Source organism: Cololabis saira, chromosome 12 (genome assembly GCF_033807715.1).
Source record: "Cololabis saira isolate AMF1-May2022 chromosome 12, fColSai1.1, whole genome shotgun sequence".
NCBI lineage: Eukaryota > Metazoa > Chordata > Actinopteri > Beloniformes > Belonidae > Cololabis > Cololabis saira.
In genome coordinates, this window is record NC_084598.1 from 40,487,373 (window position 1) to 40,507,920 (window position 20,548).

The 20,548-nt window shown below is 39.5% G+C and overlaps 2 protein-coding genes across 3 annotated transcripts in view; both read right to left on the bottom strand.

Annotated features, from left to right (window-relative positions):
- The window catches only part of chchd6a (coiled-coil-helix-coiled-coil-helix domain containing 6a), a 158,827-nt gene extending 154,089 nt beyond the window's left edge, over positions 1 to 4,738 (bottom strand). Inside the window, exons 1-2 of one of the 2 annotated variants that reach the window (XM_061736807.1) lie at positions 4,522 to 4,738; positions 1,721 to 1,808 (exon numbers count right to left, since the gene is read on the bottom strand). In XM_061736807.1, coding sequence (XP_061592791.1) covers positions 1,721 to 1,808; positions 4,522 to 4,605 — 172 coding nt within the window. In that variant the 5' untranslated portion in view covers positions 4,606 to 4,738. The remainder of the gene's footprint in view (positions 1 to 1,720; positions 1,809 to 4,521) is intronic. The other variant, XM_061736808.1, reaches the window with a different exon arrangement.
- A 1,150-nt stretch (positions 4,739 to 5,888) lies between these two features.
- LOC133456577 (E3 ubiquitin/ISG15 ligase TRIM25-like) lies at positions 5,889 to 15,029 on the bottom strand. The gene is made up of 4 exons (XM_061735073.1): positions 14,221 to 15,029; positions 12,480 to 12,619; positions 9,373 to 9,540; positions 5,889 to 7,923 (listed from the first exon to the last, which is right to left on the bottom strand). The coding sequence occupies exons 1-4, from the start codon at positions 14,911 to 14,913 to the stop codon at positions 7,215 to 7,217; spliced, it is 1,710 nt and encodes a 569-aa protein (XP_061591057.1). The 5' UTR covers positions 14,914 to 15,029; the 3' UTR covers positions 5,889 to 7,214.
- Between the last annotated feature and the right edge of the window lie 5,519 nt (positions 15,030 to 20,548).

Consider the following 20,548-nt stretch of genomic DNA (forward strand, 5'->3'; position numbering starts at 1 on the left):
GGAGTTCCCCTCCTGGGATGAGACGGAGAGACTTCTCGCGTGATTCATGGAAAATAAACTTAAACGCAGCCAAGGCTAAAAGACACAATCATAGACTTCAGGAAGATAAAGATGCACAATCACGCCATGAACACCGGCAGGGGGGAAGTCTGGAGAAGATCCCAGACTCTGGATTCTGGGCGTCTGCGTGAAGGACCATTTGAGCTGGAATGCAAACAGCACAGCCGTCACGAAGGAGGCGTATCGCTGATATCGCTGCTCCAGAGAAAACATTTACATACAGCATGTGTTGATTAGGCAGCAGCTCCTAACACAGAGAGCTCCTGCAGAACCACGTGGTTCTGACTCTCATACTGTAGTCTGAACCTCAGGACTTCTGGCAGGTTCTGGTTGCTCCTTGCATGCGACCGTCTCCTGTATTCTGCACAAATCTGTGGGGTTGAATGGCAAGATGAAAACTGCTTCTCACAAAAAAGAAAGTGTGTCTTGATCATTCAACCCCCATAAATCTTATGAGAAAATGTGTTTTGGACCAACGAGAGAAAGGCTGAAGCTAGGGGTGTAACAATACACTAATCTCACAATACGGTACGATACACGATACTGAGGTCACGATAACGATACGATACGATATTATAGCAGTATTTTTTTTAAAACCTTGAATGAGGAACATATGACTGGAAAAAATTGTCTTTTATTTGAAAGACACAAAATACAAAAAAAATGCTTTAAATCTTAAAATGAAGAGAAATTTCTTATTCCAACTATTACAATGATCCAAAGCACACATCATAATCCAAACCCTAACTGTCTAAAAAAACACATGGAGTTGTTCCAGGTGAGGGAAAGTAGGTACAACCTAAGGGGCTATGGCATTTTTGAGCAGAAATGGCCAAGAACAAATAAAATGTCAAGATGTATCAGTGTCGAAGGGGGGAAACTGTGGAACCGCCTGGATAAGAAACTAAAAAAAAGGAGCTAAATTTACAAATTGAAAAAAATTATAAATCTAAAATAATATAGAACACTAATATAAATTGTCTTGATATGCTAACAGAAACTATACCTTAATCCAACTATATATTTATTATTTCTTTGTTTTGTTCATTTGTTTCGTTTTCTTCTTATTAGTATCTTTTTTTTTTTTTTTTTCTCCTTTTCTGTAGTCTGCCTTTTGTTGAAAAGGATAGGCAAAATAAGCCATGAGGCTTCAGCCTATACCTTTTTGGTCTAAAAAAAAAAAAAGATATATATATATATATATATATATATATATATATATATATATATATATATATATATATATATATATATATATATATACCTGTGTGTATACATATACAGTTTGGATATGCAAATATCTAAATGTAAATGACCAAAACAAAATAAACTACTACTACTACTACTACTACATTTTTATTTATCTTGTTGAGTGTTGAGTATTTTATTTATTTATTGTATTGAGTGAGTTGGTGGTGTCTGTTTTTAAATTGTTGCACTTTTAATGTTTCTCTAACTGCTGTCTTGGCCAGGCTTCCCTTGAAAAAGAGGTCATTGTATCTCAACGGGACCGATCTGGTTAAATAAAATGTTGTAGTCATTTCAAGCGATTAACAAAAGTCAAGGTGAAATGGTGAACCTTTGGCAACGATGAGGCCGGTCAGCCTCATCTGAGAGCAACATTAGTTTTTAAGGAAGGTACATTTTGAGGTGATGGTACCTTTGTCTTGTTGGGACCCTGCTGGTGATGAGCCCTCCGGAGGAATGTTGGCCACGCCTCTCATCCTCTGGAGAACATCCTCCGACAGCTGACGGGAAAATAAAGAGCTGATTAAGACGTGTGCATGCAGGACTGGACAACTGGACAACTGAACAACTGGAGTCACAATGAATCAGGGCGAACACATTACATGGTGGGCTTGTTTTTAATTGGCACGACCTTTTGGCGCGAGGAAAACAATCACTTTAAAACTGTGTTATTCGGTCGTCTGCATGTGTGGATTAAACATAGCTACACCAAAAACCACGACAGGCCACACGCTGACTGACTCACTGTTTCTGTGACTCACAACTTCTGAATGTGCAGCCGGGGCTAGCACACAAGGTTATCTGAGAGGTTCAGTTGTTTTTGATTATTACAGATATTTCTAATAAACTGGATACTTCACAATAACTTAGAACTAAAAAACACATAACATTCTTGCTTTATTTACTTTAATATATTCTATTAACTGTTACAGTTGACAGGTTTGCTTGAAGGACGTTAGCATGGTGTTAGAGCGCATTCAAGTCCTGTAGGAAATTTGAATAAAACTACACTGCACTACAAAACAGTTCCTTATAGGTCTGATATTCCAAAATCTGGCCGAATTGTCCTTTATTTTGAAAAATAAAATAAAAATTACTCTTCCGGTGTACGTGTCACTTGAGAACAAGCTAGACTGTTTTTCTTAAAACAAGACTTTTTTTTCCTAACTTTCTTAGAAATTATTTTTTAGAGTGTATTAACCATTACTGACATTACCTACTGTATATGGAGATGTCAAAAGACTACCGTACTTATCGCATAAATCATACAACAGGCGAAGAAAGCACCAAGTATAGGCTACCATTACATCACTAGGCCACATGACTCATTAAAACAACAATAATATTCAAAATGACAATAATACTACTACTACTAATAATAGCAACAAAATATGGAATACTGAAACAGTCAAAATTAAATAAATAATTAATTCAATCATTAAATAAATGTACAATGAAATAAATAACATTGGAAATACATAATATCTAATTAATTTAATATACAATTAAATGTGTCATTAAATAATACAATTTTGAATATTTCATTGGATATATATTTCTTTATTTCATTACACATTTAATTATTACATGGTTCCTGCATTGGCTGAAGCACATCCTGATTTTATTTAAACTGTCAATTCAACTAATGTATAGCCAATGAAATATGTTCACCATTTAATTGTTTAATGATACATTTAATTATTTAATTGTATATTAAATAAATTATATATTTATGTATTTCAAATTGTATTTATTCCATTGTATATTATTCAATGATTTAATACATTAATTATTACATTTTGACTTTTTCAGCGTTCCATAACAAACAAACTATCAATGAAAACAGTAAAATCACATCCAGCAAGAAAATCTTATATTATCAACACAGTTGCATGGAAGGAAATTCGCAGAAGATCAATGACTGTAAACAAAACATACTTAATTTAAAATAATTAGATTGTGGAGGCCACACATTTCCTGCTAAACCATTTCATTTACACCAATATACAGGACTGTCTCAGAAAATTTGAATATTGTGATAAAGTTCTTTATTTTCTGTAATGCAAACATGTCATACATTCTGGATTCATTACAAATCAACTGAAATATTGCAAGCCTTTTATTATTTTAACATTGCTGATCATGGCTTACAGTTTAAGAAAACTCCCATATCCTATCTAAAAAAATTTGAATATTCTGGGAATCTTAATCTTAAACTGTAAGCCATAATCAGCAATATTAAAATAACAAAAGGCTTGCAATATTTCAGTTGATTTGTAATGAATCCAGAATGTATGACATTTTAGGTTTTTTTTTATTGCATTACAGGAAATAAAGAACTTTATCACATATTCTAATTTTCTGAGACAGTCCTGTAATCATTGTTAATTTTTCTTCTGAAATGGGTTCATATTCTGTCATTTAAAATAATGCAAGGAATGGTTTTCGTGTGAATTCCGACACAAACGCCTGCACCTGAACGCAGCACCGTCGAGACGAGCAACAGCGACCAAACTTCATTCAAAAACTGTACAATTAAACCTCCTGAGTGGTTGTTTTTAAACATCCTCTCTGCTGACAATAACCAGAGCGAATGCAAATCTCTTGTTTCTTTAGCAAGGGTATATCGGCTATACAACTGACATTTCCAAAGCTGTATAACACAGATATATAGATATATATATATTTACACACACATTGGTTTCACCTTACACTGAGCTGCTGGCAAGTGCCAAAGAGGACATGAATTGTCAAAAATATGTGATTTATTTAAAAAGGAGATGGATAGCATCTGAGCCGAATTAAACAACAGACTTTAAATGTTTATTAAGACTTGTTTGTCAACTCATACATGTATTACTTTGCTGATAATAACCTTTTATAAATAAATGTTTCCCCTGAAGGAAAATAGGTGTCCTTGGGCTGGTTTGTCAAGCCTATCATCCTTCTGCACCTTAATAGTTTCAGTGGTTCATCTGCAGTGCATGTTGCAGGTGGAAAACGTCCCTTAAACTGTGAATAAACAGACAAATCCACGTGTTTTGGAGCTACCAGCGAGCTACCGGCTAGTTAGCCTTAAGGCTGATTTATGGTTCTGCGTTACACCTACGCGTAGGTTACGGCGTAGGTTGCGCGTCGACGCGAACACTACGGCGTAACCCTACGGCGTAGGCTCTGCGTCGATGTAACGCAGAACCACAATTCACGCTTTACCTTGACTCCACGCAGGATCCTGACTCTGTCTTCATCATCCACGCCGAACGACACTCTCCTGGTGGTGCTTTCTCCCGAGCCCATGACTTCTGCTCTTATGTGTGTGTCAGCTTTTTTATTTTTCTCAATGATCTTGCGGGGAATAATTCAACTATTCCTTAAGGTCCTGCCCAATGACAGATGGGACACGGGTTGCCAGATCCAGCTAAAACACGCCGAACTCTTCCAGACAGGGGATTCAACATAAAGAGAAAATTAGAATATTGTGATTTTCTGTAATGCAATTAAACAAAAATGTCATACATTCTGGATTCATTACAAATCAACTGAAATATTGCAAGCCTTTTATTATTTTAATATTGCTGATCATGGCTTACAGTTTAAGAAAACTAAAATATCCTATCTCAAAAAATTAGAATATTCTGGGAATCTTAATCTTAAACTGTAAACCATAATCAGCAATATTAAAATAATAAAAGATTTGTAATATTTCAGTTGAGATGTAATGAATCCAGAATGTATGGCATTTTGTTTTTTTAATTGCATTACAGAAAAGAAAGAACTTTATCACAAAATTCTAATTTTTTGAGACAGTCCTGTATATATATATATATAAAAAAAAAAAAAAAATATATATATATATATATATATATATATATATATATATATATATATATATATATATGTTGTATATGTATATTATTTATAATTGCTCTGGTATATACTTTATTTATAATGCTCAAGTATATTTATATTTATAAAGCTCAGGTATAATATTGCAATGAAGTGCTGTACTATTTTTATAAAGGTAATAACAGGTATAACTTTTTTGATAAAGTAAAGCTTGTTATATTTTTTCCTGTTTTTATTTTCAAGCAAAATTGAAATAGAAACCAGGGGTATAACTTCATAAGTTTTTTACTTCCTCCTACTCCTTTTCGGGCATGAAGGTTTATTTCCCTTTGATTTTGTTTAATGACTGTTTATTTATATTCTTTTTTTTTTGTTGTTGTTTTGTGTAATTGTTTTTTTCCCTGTATGCTCGAAATAAAGATTTCAATCAATCAATCAAAACTCTCAGGGATGTGGATACAAACTACAGCATGGCTTTACTATCACTAAAATAATTAACTAAAGCTTCTAGTCTAAAGTATTTGCAAAAATATTTAAGAAGATTTTAATTAGCGTCACGTTGATTTAACGCCTTTTTGTACAAACCTGGCAACCCCGCTGTCATGGGCTAAAGCGTATTCAAGTAGATAATCTGCTGCAAACCAACAACATACCAAAAAAAACGTATCTTTCCACCGCAAAATCTTAATGCATATATATTGGGGATATGTGGAAAGTTTCCACATATCCCCACAATATATGCATTAATACTTTGCGAAGAGACAAACACAGTTTATTTGTATCATAAACACAAAGTATGTCAAAAGCTCATCCCAAACGTCAGTAATCATGCGGGTCAAGGTTTACTGTACACAAAGACACACAATATTGAATAAACATACAAAATGGCAAAATGGTCAGTGTTGGCATCTCAGGATGAAGCCACATAACTAATACATTTGTGGAAAACTTTTATTAATCTACTTATTCCATAAAAAACAGCAAAATCAAGAATAAAAATGATTTATGAACAAATATCCCTGTATGATTAAGATGCTTAATTTATGTTACTTAATTAGGCTAGTACATAAAACAATTGTATCAATTCCATATATACAAAAGTAAGTGTTCCAAGTCCCTCCCAAACTTCAATGTTTTCATACAAATTAGTTCAATCCTTACATTGATACCGAAACCGATGCTAAACAAAAAAGTGAATAAGAAGTGCCTTAAATGTATATATTTCTTATATTGTTCTACATATAAAGGATTTGTAATTGAAATTAAATAAATGTTTTTGTATTTACTTTGTAACATTTCTTTATTCCCCAGTGCCTGTTTCTGTTTGCTCTGTTTGCTCTGATTGTCTATAGTTGTTTTAACTTGAATAAAGATTTTTCTCAACAAAAAAAAGAAATACATGAAGACATACATTAGATTGTTTAAGTGTATTTTCATTCAGACATTTGATGTACAAAGAGAAGATGTTTCTAGAATTTTTATACATTAGACCGGGGGTCGGCAACCCAAAACGTAGAAAGAGCCATATTGGACCATAAACACAAAAAACAAATATGTCTGGAGCCGCAAAAAATGAAAAGTCTTGTATAAGCCTTAGAATGAAGGCAAATGGCGAAATGTCAAGAAAAAAGTCGAAATGTCGAGAAATAAGTCAGAGTTTTGTGAAAAAAGTCAAAATTTCGAGAAAAAAGTCGAAATGTCGAGATTGATGTTGAAGTACAATCTTGAGAAAAAAGTTGAGAGAAAAGTCAAAATTTCGAGAAAATAGTCGAAATGTTGAGATTAAAAAGGAATGGAAAAAGGAAGAAAAAAGAAAAAAGAGAAAAAGGAAAAAAGAAAAAAAAGAGAAAAAAAGGGAAAAAAAAGAAGAAAAAAAGGAGAAAAAAGAGAAACAAAGAAAAAAGAAGAAAAAAAGGAAAAAAAAGAAGAAAAAAAGGAAAAAAAAAGGTCAAACATTTTTGAAAAAGCTCCAGGGAGCCACTAGGGCGGCGCTAAAGAGCCGCATGTGGCTCAAGAGCCACGGGTTGCCGACCCCTGCATTAGACAGAATGAACGACTTCTCAAACCCCGTTGTGCAGTGTGATCCAGGACTCCGTAGTGGTCGAGTGAATACTGAACGCTGGGAAAAGCGGCTCCTTGAACGCGGCCCTGAAGGTGTACAGGTGCTCCCGGCGACCTTTGACGCTGTGGAACGTTAACGTCCCCCCCTCGTAGTCCAGCGCGACCTCGATCCTGACCGGCTGGCCGGGCATTTCTCCCAAGGCCACGTTGCTGGAGCCCGTGCACACGGTCAGCTTGCTGTTCTTCCACTGCAGCCTCCAGGACAGGGAGTTGTGTCCGAGGCGGCTGTGGTCGCCGCGGCGAGGGATGCTCTTGTAGCAAACGCCCACGGACCACATGCAGCTGGTTCCCACCTCCACCACCCACACGTGCTCGCCGCTGGAGAAGCTCTGGCTGCACATGACCTGGGGCGCCGTGGTGAAGCGCTCCGAGTGCTCCACGTACGGCTGCTTGCTGCTGCCGCACCGCACCGTGCGCAGGTCGCTGGACACCAGCAGGTTGGGGTGGGTGGTGCACACGTTGAAGGTGAGCTCCAGGGGGTTGAGCAGGACGTGGAGCGAGTCCAGGAGGAGGCTCATGTCGGAGCGGAAGTCTTGGGTTTTCAGGCCTGTCTGGAAGCGCTTGGTGTTGAGCGTAGGTTTCAGGGCGACTTTGTTGGGAACGCTGCCTGTGACGACCTCCCTCAGCTTCTGTTCAATCATCATGAAGCTACACAGGACAGAAAATAAAAAAGAATTTAGACACATATGGCATACATTTTTCTTCATACAATCACTGAGGCCCCGTTTACACGTAGCAAAAACGGTGGCGTTTTCATGTGTCGTGGCCGTTCGTTTACACGAAAACGAAGCAGCACAATGTAACTTTCAGCTTTTGTTTAGTTTGGCGGCTCCTTTGGACAAAAGTGGTAGTGCTTTACCAGAAAGAACACTACATTTCCCATGAGCACCAGCGCTGACTGCCGGAAAAATACTTGAACCCAAGACGAATCCCCTGTATGTGAAAACAAATTTTGATTCTTATTGAACATAGAACTCTACATTTACATTTGTATCATAACAATTCTGTCTCTTGTTTTATCCCCATAAATCCCCATCGGTCGGACATCCCTCCTCGTCTTTCATCTCACGCCAGCGAGTGAACGCCGGGCCAATGTTTATTCTTGTCCGCGCATTTTTTTAAAAAAATTTTTTGTCCGGGCATTTAGCTTGTTACTATCCCGCTTTCTTTTTTTCGCCTCCTCCGATAAAACTTTTATTTTCTTGTTTTTTTCCGCTGCTTCGGCCATGATACCAGCTTCTGCTGAGTGACATATGCCGTAAAGCAGTCAAAGCCGTAAAAATGTGTAGTTTTTTTAGTGTGGCAGGGTTCCTACCATGTTCCTCAAAGTTACATAGTGCCAGTGGAGGTGATACAGACCCCTCAGACCATGACAGAGGTGTCATTAAACCTGTTGGAAGTTGATGTACCATCACAATGACTGGAAATATGATATTAAGGTGGAAAAGTTACATAGTGCTGCTTTAAAGTCACCAAAAATGATCATTTCTGAAAACTCCGGCACAAGTGGAGATTTGCAAAAACTCAGTTTTCACGTTTGCTTGTAAACAGAGTTTGGTCACCGTCAATATTTTCTTGTATTTTACCTGTTTTATATTCTAAAGTCACACTTAAACGTAACTCCACTTCTCTGTCACTCCAAACGAAATACTCTCGTTTCATCTTGGAAGTAACTGGAAGTTTTATGTTTTATGTAAACCGCTTTGCGTTGCATTTTTTATTTGTATGAAAAGCGCTATACAAATAAAGATTGATTTGATTTGATTTGTGATGTCACAGTGGCACGAAAATCAAAAATGCCCACTGAAAGACACATTTTGAGACCTAAGTGGACCCCAAACAGAGTGACAAGACTGTGTTTATTATGTTTGTGAGCTGGTAGTCAACTAAAAAAATAGAAAATAATACAGTATATATGCTCTCAATCATAAAACAAAACCTTTAGATTAGATTAGATCAGATTAGATTACATTAGATTAGATTATCCTTTTATTTGTCCCTCAATGGGGTAATTCACTTTGTGCAGCAGCAGTACACTCAAAACACACATGTAGGGAAGGGATTAATGTTATTTGAGGAATATTTGCTTTGATGGACCTGTTTATGAAGGCGAACGTGTCGGTTTCAGCGAGGACCTTCGTGGCGCTCCTGTGGGCGTCCAGCAGCTGCTGCTGTTGGTCTTCCAGCGCGCTCACTCCAAACTTCAAGCTTTTTCTGTGCTGCCCTCTCTCCTCCTCCAGCAGCACATGCAGACGCTCCCTGTACCTGCACACGACACATGACGCGGGAGTGGATAAATGATCTGGACGCATGTTCTCCTCATTTCTCATCCATGTTTAAAACCTCGTTCAGATTCTTGGAGGCTGGAACTCATCCCAGCTTTCACTTGGTGAGAAGTCGGTAAATGCTGAACATGTCGCTCCCCCATCATCACAGAGCCACTTAAAGGCATGATCACATGGTCACTATTGAAAAGAAGGGATTCAAACTTGTGTGAAATGTCATCAATAATCATCAAATTTAAAGTTAAATTCAGTTCAAATTCAAGTATAGTAAAGTCTTCTACCATCAATATAATGCAGTTTTTGACATCTTTATGTACTGGTAACTTAAAGGTAGGGTAAGTGATTCAATACACTTTCAAAACCAGAAAAAGGTTTTTGTTTTATTCAGTAAATACAACACCATCCATGAGCTGCCAAACTAATGAGAACACTGTGTTAATATGTCGTCATGCACATTTCTGGCTCTGTCGACTGAAACAAAAACAAACAAAAACTGATAGGAAACATTGCTCCAGCCAATCACAGACAGGGGGAGGAGCCTCCGAACACATGAAGTGGGATTATGACGGCTCAAGGCAAGGCAAGATAAGATAAAGCTTTATTAATCCCAAGGGAAATTCTGGTACCAGATAATAATGGAAGGGAGCAGATTTACAACACCAAAAAATAAACCTTTTTTTTTTCCTACAGACTTATTACTCCGGCTTTCATTTAATATTATTTGCTCTTTTGTATTGCACCAATCACCACAACTAATAATAATAATAATGACTTGGATTTATATAGCGCCCTTCAAGGCACCCAGAGCGCTTTACAGAAATCATTATTCATTCATACACATTCTCTCTGGTGGTGGTAAACTACATTGTAGCCACAGCTGCCCTGGGGCAGACTGACGGAAGCGTGGCTGCCATATCGGGCCAAACGGCCCCTCCGACCTCCACCAACATTCATACACATTCACACGGGGCAAGGTGGGTAAGGTGTCTTGCCCAAGGACACTACGACAGCAAACTGGGACAGAGCGGGATTCGAACCGCCGACCTTCCGATCATTGGACGACCCGCTCTACCACCTGAGCTACTGCCGCCCCTGTGTGTGTTAAACTACTTGGCAATAAACATATTTCTGATTCTGATTCTGATAAGTAAAAACGTGAGTTCACATGTACAGTACATTAAAAAAAGAAAAAGTAAAAGTAAATAAAGAAGAATATTACAAACTAGCAAGACATGGGATAAAAGATAAAAATATACATGTAATTTGAACTATCGTAATGAATAAAACTGTAAATATCATCTGAATTTAAAAATATTTGTAAATATAGGTTCTCATGGGTGCAAAAATAACTCAGCATGCAGAGTATTTGTGGAATGGGTCCCAGGTATGTATGAAGTACTTCCTCATATGAGACTAGACGTTACATAACGATTATTATTGCAGGTTGATGTTTGTTTAATGATAGGTGTGGAGCGGTGGGGGTTCTCAAAGGTGTCAACGGATGAGATGTCGTCCAGAAATCCCCTACCCCATCTTTAACTGCACATACAGTACATCTAAACAGCTTTATTAGCTGGTCTGAACGATTATTGGATGGCACAATATGTAACAATATCCCTCCAGACCAGATGGGGGCGGTATATCGTGAGAATCACCCCACAAGGCATTTCTATGACGGTAAAAATATGTCTCAATGATGCTGTTGTGATACAACGTTAACGGCTACAATATAGATACAACAACATTACAGCTTTAGTGCAAATATTAGCATTCAGTAGTTCTTTCTCTTTGACTCCAGGTGGTTTTTGTTTGTTGTTTAGCTGCTGGTTGTGAGGCTGACTGCTGGCCTTGAGCTACAGACATGGCACTCATGGATTATCAGGCTTGTAACCTGACAAAAGGCTGATTTATGCTTCTGTTTCAAAGCAAGGGCGTAGCTGTGGCATAGGTGTGAGCCTACGGCAGAGCCTGAAGCGCAACTCTCCCCAACTGAACTTTGCTTCGCGTGGTTGCAGGCTGCGAGAAATGCATTAAATGCATTAAAATTGACTGCTGTTCCACCTTTATAAGCTCCAACAAGATCTGCTCTGCCATTTTTGATGAGAAAAGGAAGGTACATGAAAGAAAAAAAGACTTTCAGTGTACAAAAGAAACTCCATACTGCCATCTAGTGGTCGGTGGTGTCATCACAGAGCGATGCAGCCAGAAACGTAGATGTATCAAGGCCAATGGCGGCGTAGAGACCGTGCGTAACCTGCATACACAGCTGCTATGCAGAAGTATGGATCAGGTTTCATGTGTCAGCAACACCAGCCCCCCAATTCGTCTCTACATTCATCATTTCAAAATACACCATTTTCTTCCAGCAGGTGAGATTTTGTTCAGACAGGTAAAGCTAACACATCAATAATAAAAAAAGGTAGAATCTAGTAAAAATACCAGCGTAATGGAGTTGCACAGTTGCATTTGGCTGTTAAATCTCGCGGAAACCTACCAGTGGAAGTGGCTGTACCTTATTTTGTGTGTGTGTTTAAAATAAAAACACATGCATTCGGCAGATATCAAAGTATAAATTAAATATTAAAGTTACTTATGTGGCCTTTAAGGGAATGGGGAGATTTTATCAAAGGCTGGCACAGTTTTCTGAGGTTAGAGAGACATGTTTGTGACGTGATAATCAAAATACCATAGCGATACAGAAAAAGAAAACTCTTTTTTTTGCCACTTAGTTTTATTCTTGTCAGGTGGTTTTAGGATGTTGAGTCAGAAACTTGACTTAACTCATCTCCTCTCTTCTGCAAGATTTATGTGACAGACTGTAAAGTCTCTGTAAAGTCTTGTAACTACATGGTGCACAGTTGCGGTGTGACATTTTAAGACAGACACAAACACTTGCAGGTGTTTGTATGTTTATATCACCTGTCCACCAGTGCAGCCATGTTGTCCATGATGGACGCCGCCTTGTTGACCATTTTGTCCCCGACAGCCTCGGACGCTCCCTGCTCCTCCACCGTCTTCTTGAGGAGACTCTCCGTCAGCTGCAGTCTGCTGAAAATAACCTGCAGACACGCATCCAATGCATCTTTTGTTTTTTATATAAAAAGAAGAGAATAACTGGAACAACTGGATTTAATTTTCTTCAAGAGAACGCAACATATTCTCACGTAAGATTCACTGATTCAGAAGGAAAACATAAATACACAGCTAGAATGATTTATCTGCACCGCTTCCGCATAAATGTAATTCCAGTCAGTCGTGTTCAAATATCCTGACTCATCACTCAGGATTGTTTTATTTTTATTGGCATTCAGCCATTTCAAAACATAATTCCAGTAAATCAGATAGACACAAGGCATATTATTAAAATAAAAAAGTGTCACGTTTGCCTCATTGTTTCCCTTTATAGCAATGGAAAGTCACCTTGACATCTCAGTAATCAGTTTTTTATTGAATAGTGTTTTTTTTCTTTTTCTTTTCTTTACTTTTATTCTTTCTTAAAAAAAAGGTCATATACAGTATACAATGAACTCCTTTTTGCTTGGTAAAATGTTCATGTATTTCATTCCAACCGTGCTCATAATGATTCATCACAGATTAATGATGTTCAAATGCACAATTCCCATTGGATTTGGTTTAATTTATGTATTTATGAATCTTTAAAGCATTTTCTTTATCTTAAATGTGGTTTATTTTGTAACATTCATGAGTGCCATCGCCCACGTGCAGAAGAGAGGCAAGCTAAAGGAATCCAAACAGGATCAACAACTTAACGGCTGAAGTCATTTAGGTCGGTCTTTCCTTTGCGCTTGAGATGCAAAATCAAATGTTGCTAGTTTTTCTGTTCTCTTGAAGCAGTATGAGATATTATACAGGACTGTCTCAGAAAATTTGAATATTGTGATAAATTCCTTTATTTTCTGTAATGCAAAAATGTCATACATTCTGGATTAATTACAAATCAACTGAAATATTGCAAGCCTTTTATTATTTTAATATTGCTGATCATGGCTTACAGTTTAAGAAAACTCAAATATCCTATCTCAAAAAATTAGAATATTCTGGGAATCTTAATCATAAACTGTAAGCCATAATCAGCTATATTAAAATAATAAAAGGCTTGCAATATTTCAGTTGATTTGTAATGAATCCAGAATGTATGACATTTTTGTTTTTTTAAATTGCATTACAGAAAAGAAAGAACTTTATCACAATATTCAAATTTTCTGAGCCAGTCCTGTATTTCATTCCAACTGGGCTCATAATGATTCATCACAGATTAATGATGTTCAAATGCACAATTCCCATTGGATTTGGTTTAATTTATGTATTTATACATTTTTGAAGCATTTTCTTTATCTTAAATGCAATTTAAGATAAAGTAAAGATAAAGTAAAGTTTTGTAGCATTGATAAGTGCAATCGCCCACGTGCAGAAGAGCGGCAAACTAAAGGAATCAAAACAGGATTAACAATTTAACGGCTGAAGTCATTTAAGTCGGTCTTGAAAGAATTTCGTAAAGAATTTCGTAAAAAAAAATTTCCTTTGCACATGAGATGCAAAATTGAAATGCAAAATCAATTGAAGCAGAAAAAAAATTGAAGCAGTATGAGATATTATAGAAGACATCACGATGCACCAAGGTGGACTTGGAAGAGCAAACCTTGTTGCGCGTCTCCAGGGCTCGCCGCATCTCCTCTTCGGCCACGCTGAAGGTGAGGACGTCGTGATTCTTGTGATGACCCTCAACGAAGCACTTGGTGCACAGAGACGACATGTCGTCGGAGCAGAAGTACTCGAGGGGGCAGAAGTGGACGGGGCAGCTCCTCGGCCGCACCTCGTTCTGGGGCTCCACAACGGCGTGCAGCCGGAACGACTCCTTCTCGTGGTGTCGCTGGAGGTGCCTGGAGCACAGCGACACCTCGCACTTCAGGCAGGTCTTCGCCGCTCGCGTCTGCTCGTCTATGCAGTGGTCGCAGAAAACCGTGGCCTTCCCCATCTCCGTCTCCATCCCCGTCTCCATCTCGGGCGTCTGGCTGTCCAGCGGTGCACTGGGAACCTTCCTCTCCCTCTCGCTGCCGGCCGTCCGGCCGTCCAGCTGCGCTGCGGTGGCCCGGTATCCCTCAATGATGTTGCAGAGCTTGAAGTTTCTCTGCAGGGAACCGACGCCCTGGTATTCCTCGCGGCACTCCGGGCAGCGCGGGAGTATCTTGCCCGTGGGGTCGGCAGACTTGGAGATACACGCTCGGCAGTAGTTGTGCCCACAGGGGAGAACCACCGGGTCCAGGTAGAGCTGGAGGCAGATGGGACAGCTCAGCTCCTGGCTTAGCTGCTCCTCCGGTTTGGACGAAAACATGATGATCAGACGAGCTCTGCGGCTTTGTCTGGTATGCCAGTTCCTTCTTTCTCTTTACTCTGTTGATCTCACGCTGCTTCTTATCTCTACTTCCCTACAGGTGTGTGCAGTGGCAATGAACACGGTGAACGGGAAGTTGGTCAGGAGGAGGTCCCAAACAACATTCCAGGAGGCCGTTTCTCTAGGTGCTGTCAGGACGTCACGCCAGCATCAGGGCTGCTGTTGATGGGAAAACATCTTTCTCAAGTCCTTGAAACCTTCAAGACCCTACTTAGCTTAAAAACCCCTGGGGCGGTTGCCGGGATGAGGTAGAAAAAAGTCCTAAATTGTTTTTTCTTGAAATCCAAAAGGCTCTTCTGGGATTTTTCTTGTTTTATCTTTGGATTTCTTATTATACACCAGTATAGGTAGAAAAGACTCCAAAGCAGAAAACAAGAACATGGAAACTGGTATTGGACACATGTGAATTACTATACCTGCACCCTCCTGTTGGCTGTAAACATTACCGTCTCCTTCTCCGTGTCAAAGTCTCACAAAGAAACCAGGTCAAGTGTACAAAACACCCCTCAAGTCAGAAGACAAAGTCGCCAACTGACTAAAGGTCAAACGGCGGAGCATTTCAGTGAAAGCAGAAAGACGTCCTCTATAAAATCCTGAAAATACACGAAAACAGAAGCAACTGCATCCAAAAACCTTCATCGGGCAGTAACACAGACAGAGGGCAGTGAGGATGCACGTAAAAAAGGTCATTTCAAAGCTGTGGAGACAAATATATCTTTATAATAACAATGAAAAGGGTTTGTATCATCATGCTTGGGTGATCATGATATGTTGCTGCTGACACGCTGCCCTGCATTCCTCTGACTGGTTGCTTTTATTTGTGTTTCAAACACTGGCCCATCAGGCTTTTCAGGCCTTTATGGGAGACTGCTTTTAGAAATCTCATGCTACATGCCACAAACTGTCAGTGCGACGGGATTATTTACTTTTAAATGACACAACCAGATAACGCCACTCAGAAGTGGAGTTTCTCACTCTGTTTTCTTTATTTTTAATCATCTGTATTGCTCAAATTCTGCCATCAGCTTGGATAATTTCCACTAATTTGGGTTAAAACTGCATTTTATAATGTTATCCAGATTTCCCTCTCTTTTTTATGTCAGATTTTCTTTGGTATTGAGATATACGAGCTGTGAACCATCCATTATTACTACTTCTTCCTTTTCAGAGTCACGGGATCAGCTGGCCAATCCCAGCTCTCTTAGAGGGAAAAGCAGAACTTAACGGACTGGAAAACAGTCAATGGCAAACAAACAAACCCGCATGCTCTCACTCACTCTTCTGGGCAATTTACAATCACCAACTGACCTTTTGGGCTGTCGGGAAAAACCGGAGTTCCTGGAGGAACCCAGGACATGCAAAGTCCCCTGAAATTAGATTTTAACCAGGAATCTCCCAGATGTGAGGCTATAGTGCAAACGACCAAGTTACTAGGGAGTTTTACAGCAGAGAACAGTCGATAGTCTGAGTGAATGACCTCTCTGGCCGCGGCTGCAGAATAGTGATGGAGGATGGATTAGATGATGGCAATGTATTCACCATCATCTTCAATTCAATATACTTGATTGTCCCACTTGGGGAAATTTGTTTTGGACTCGAAAGCTGAGCCACAAATGTATGGAAGAGTATTAGGGCAAGGCAGGAGAAAAAATATTTGAGAGGGGAAGATTTTTTTTTATTGTGCAATTTGAAAAAAAAGTCAAAATGTCGAGAAAAAAGTCGAAATATCGAGATTAATGTTGAAAGACAATTTCGAGAATAAAGTCGAAATTTTGTGAATGAAGTAAAAATTTCGAAAGTAAAGTTAAAATTCATTTGGACTTTTTTCTCGAAATTGTACTTCAACATTAATTTCAACATTTCAACATTATTCTCGACATTTCGACTTTTTTCTCGAAGTGCATAATGAAAAAAAATCTTCCTCCTGTAAAATATTATTTTTATTTTTCTCCTGCCTGGCCCTAATACTCCAGGCACCATTTCAGCAACAATTAAAACACACTCATACACTAATTAAAACATGCTTAAAATCACCATAATAAAACACAATATAAAAAATAGATGAACTAAATTAATAAAATTATTGCACATCCTTTGGCCTCATTGTTCAGGAGTTTGATGGAGGTTGGCACAAATGAGTTCTTAAAGCCATTCAATTTGCACTCGGGAACCCTGTATCCTCTCCCAGAGGGCAGGAGCTCGTGTTCCGAGTAAAGGATGTGGGAGATGAAACTGGAGGGAAATGCACCTTAGTCCGGATCACTGTGGATGTTCAGCTGGAGAGTGGATCTGGATTTTAAGAGGGAATCTCTGTGAGAAGATCACTGCTAGTACAAAAGTTGGTTGTTGTCCTGCTCACCCCTGCGGCTTCATCATCCTCCTGTCTGCAGCCGACGGCAGAGCACACCGTCTTTATTGGTTTATTCGCTCTCTCGAGTCCCCGGCTTGGATGTCGCTCCCACAGAAGACCAGATCGCTGGTGGAATTCAGTGATTCAGTTAAGGTATAACTGGATTGTACACGGCGACTGGATAGTTAGCCCTGTTGCCTCGCAGCCGGCAGGTTCCTGCATAATCTCCCCGAGGCTGTGGGTCTAAATGTCAGGTTAACTCGTTCTTCTATTGGCGCTTTTCCACTAGCACCTACTCGGCTCTACTCATCTCAGCTCGGCTGGACTCAACTCGGCCAAGTTTCTTTTCCATAACAATTCAGCTCTGGAGCAGAAGTAGGAGGTTGGAGCGAAGCTGCTGTGACGTATTTGATTATGTGATATAAATGAAGAAGACAACAACACTAAAAATGTAGAACATGGAGGTGATGAAATATATGTGCTGCTGGGTCTGTGGCTTGTGTTCAATATCAAGTTAAATTAAAGCTGCAAGCAGCGATGAACAGGCGCTCGCACCCTTGTGCACATTCAGTGCTTGTATGACTTGCATGTAGATTCTTCAGGCCTGGACATTTAGCGGATGTAACCACCCACGTCTCTATATCAAACCATTCAAAAGTTATGGCAGAAAGTAGGAACTATCAGATATCGACCAATCAAATGAAGGGGTGGGGCTAATTTTCACCAATTATGGTCAAGGACTCAAAACCGAGTCTGATGAACCACCCACGAGTCTCTATATCAAACCATTCAAAAGTTATGGCAGAAAGTAGGAACTATCAAATATGGACCAATCAGATGAAGGGGGGTCGCGCTTTTTGGCGTCTATCATCACTACGATAACGCTTTTGACTGAGAAAAGTAATGCGCGTCGTTGCAGGATCGAGTTGCACATTGTAATTGATGAGGCCCCCTGCAGACCCCCTGCGGGGACACGACGCCGCCCTGCGGACGGCTCCTGAACTCCCCCTCAGCTCATTGACATGCAATTCCAGTTGCCAAGGACCCCTGCCCCTGCAGACCCCCTGCGGGGACACGACGCCGCCCTGCGGACGGCTCCTGAACTCCCCCTCAGCTCATTGACATGCAATTCCAGTTGCCAAGGACCCCTGCCCCTGCAGACCCCCTGCGGGGACACGACGGCGCCCTGCGGACGGCTCCTGAACTCCCCCTCAGCTCATTGACATGCAATTCCAGTTGCTAAGGACCCCTGCCCCTGCAGACCCCCTGCGGGGACACGACGCCGCCCTGCGGACGGCTCCTGAACTCCCCCTCAGCTCATTGACATGCAATTCCAGTTGCTAAGGACCCCTGCCGGTACGACACCTTGCCGGCAACGCATTGTCTCCCTGCTGGGACAGGCACCAGCTTCCAGCCCCCCGCAAGGCCACGCCTCTGACTGTAACACTGACTTGTTTAATTCTGTTGTTTGTTCTTGTATAAAAAAGCTTGTTACGAACCATTTCGAGGTCAGCCCACCGAACTAGACACTGTCTGTATCTGTCTGCTGAACGCCGGCTAGAATAAAATCTCTCATACCACAGCGGACTCTTGAACTGGACTTTGTAATATTCTTCAACAATTTGGTGCCATTGACCCGGATGACAATAGACCTTCGATGGAAACTCCTGTTCCAGAACAACGGCGCAATCAGCGACTCTATCTAAAATTTTAGAGGTTAAGGGATCCACTTACAAAATCCCAAATTATTGTTGCTGAGTTGTTGTCGAAAGTCTGTGAATTGGAGTGCCGGAGAATGGTTGACGTCATCCTGAGATTTTAGGTAAGTCCGCTGTGTGGTTGTGAAGGTTATATTTTTTATTATTATTTTGTGTTATTGGGAAGGTTATTGTAGAGATGTTTTAGGAATGCTGACAATTTCATAACACTTGAATTTGATTGTGTTGTGAGAATGTTCTGCTTCTCCTGCCTTAAGAATCTGACTCGCTCTTCTAAAAAAAAAGGTTTAATATCTCGGATAACATTAAAGAGAGAAATGGCGCCATGGTTGGTCTGAGTACCAATAAAAAGATAGTCCAGGGGGACTATTCTTATGCATACAGGACGTGGGGTCCATAAGTGTTGGAACACTGATATATTTGTGAGAAATAGACATACTGTATGTAGAGAAACTGTTTTATTTTATAAGTCGGGATGACACGCTCTCCCAAAATGAGGTATATTTCATTTCTGCAAGAATCGACTTGCTCTTCTTGCACCAACAGGAATGATTTGTATGCTCTGTCAAGTGAAGTTTTTCAGTTCTTTAAATACATGTATGGTAATCACGGTACCGATAGTTTTATTTGTTAGTTTTGTTTGTTACTCAGTTAGTATTAAATATTGTTAAAATAACTAAAAAGCACTTCAAACTCCCTCAGATTTTTGGAGGGATGAAGGTAGACGCCGTAATGCAGAATCTCAAATAGCTTCGCTTACTGATCAAAATAAAAAGCTGATGGCTAGAAGGATTTAAAAACACAACGCAGACGAAAAAGAAATTAGAGAACCAGTTAAATGATAAAATCAAAACCTTTATCCGGTGAAACTGATTAAAGAATCAAATGACGATGACACTTCTGATGACGACTGGATTTTACAAAAATCCAAGATCTGTTGCCTACAAAATTTGGAGCCAAATAATGGTAAGAGATTTTAAATTAATAAACAAAATGGCTAGAGGAAACAGCGGTTAAACTAACTTTGCCACATGATTTGAAAAGTAAAGTACTTGATGCGCAAAGTACTTGATGCTTGTAGAATTCCCTTTTAATCCCACAGCTGTTGCCAAAATCACACCAGAGCAAGCTCAGACTTTTTTTTCACAGTATTTATTGCCTTAACAGTTCAAAGGGAAAATTGATAATCCCAGGGAACTTTATGCTAAAACAATTTTGACAGCAAAAGAGAATTGTGGTCTGTCACGAGATCAGATTGATGGATTCCCTCCAGGGTACATGCAAAATATATATTTGCTAATTGCCCTCCACAAAGGGTAGGCCTGGATAACGCAAAAAAAAAAAAAAAAAAAAAAAAGAATCTGAAATGTATGAAAATACTAATGTCTTTTTTTCAAAAGTGTTTCCTACACAGGTTGAGCGCTGAGAGGAGGCGCAGAGGAAACAGCCAATGATCGGCTCCCATTGTGGTGAGCCAAATCAGAGCATCCCAATTTACATAATCTTA

Bases quoted from the DNA above. Each gene is read 5' to 3' on its own strand.
- LOC133456577 (XM_061735073.1), bottom strand. From the start codon at position 14,913: ATGTTTTCGTCCAAACCGGAGGAGCAGCTAAGCCAGGAGCTGAGCTGT. The intron at 9,541-12,479 runs GTGATATAAACA...TGTCGTGTGCAG, and splicing joins ATGGCTGCACTGGTGGACAG to GTACAGGGAGCGTCTGCATG. The intron at 7,924-9,372 runs GTCCATCAAAGC...TGTCCTGTGTAG, and splicing joins ACGTTCGCCTTCATAAACAG to CTTCATGATGATTGAACAGA.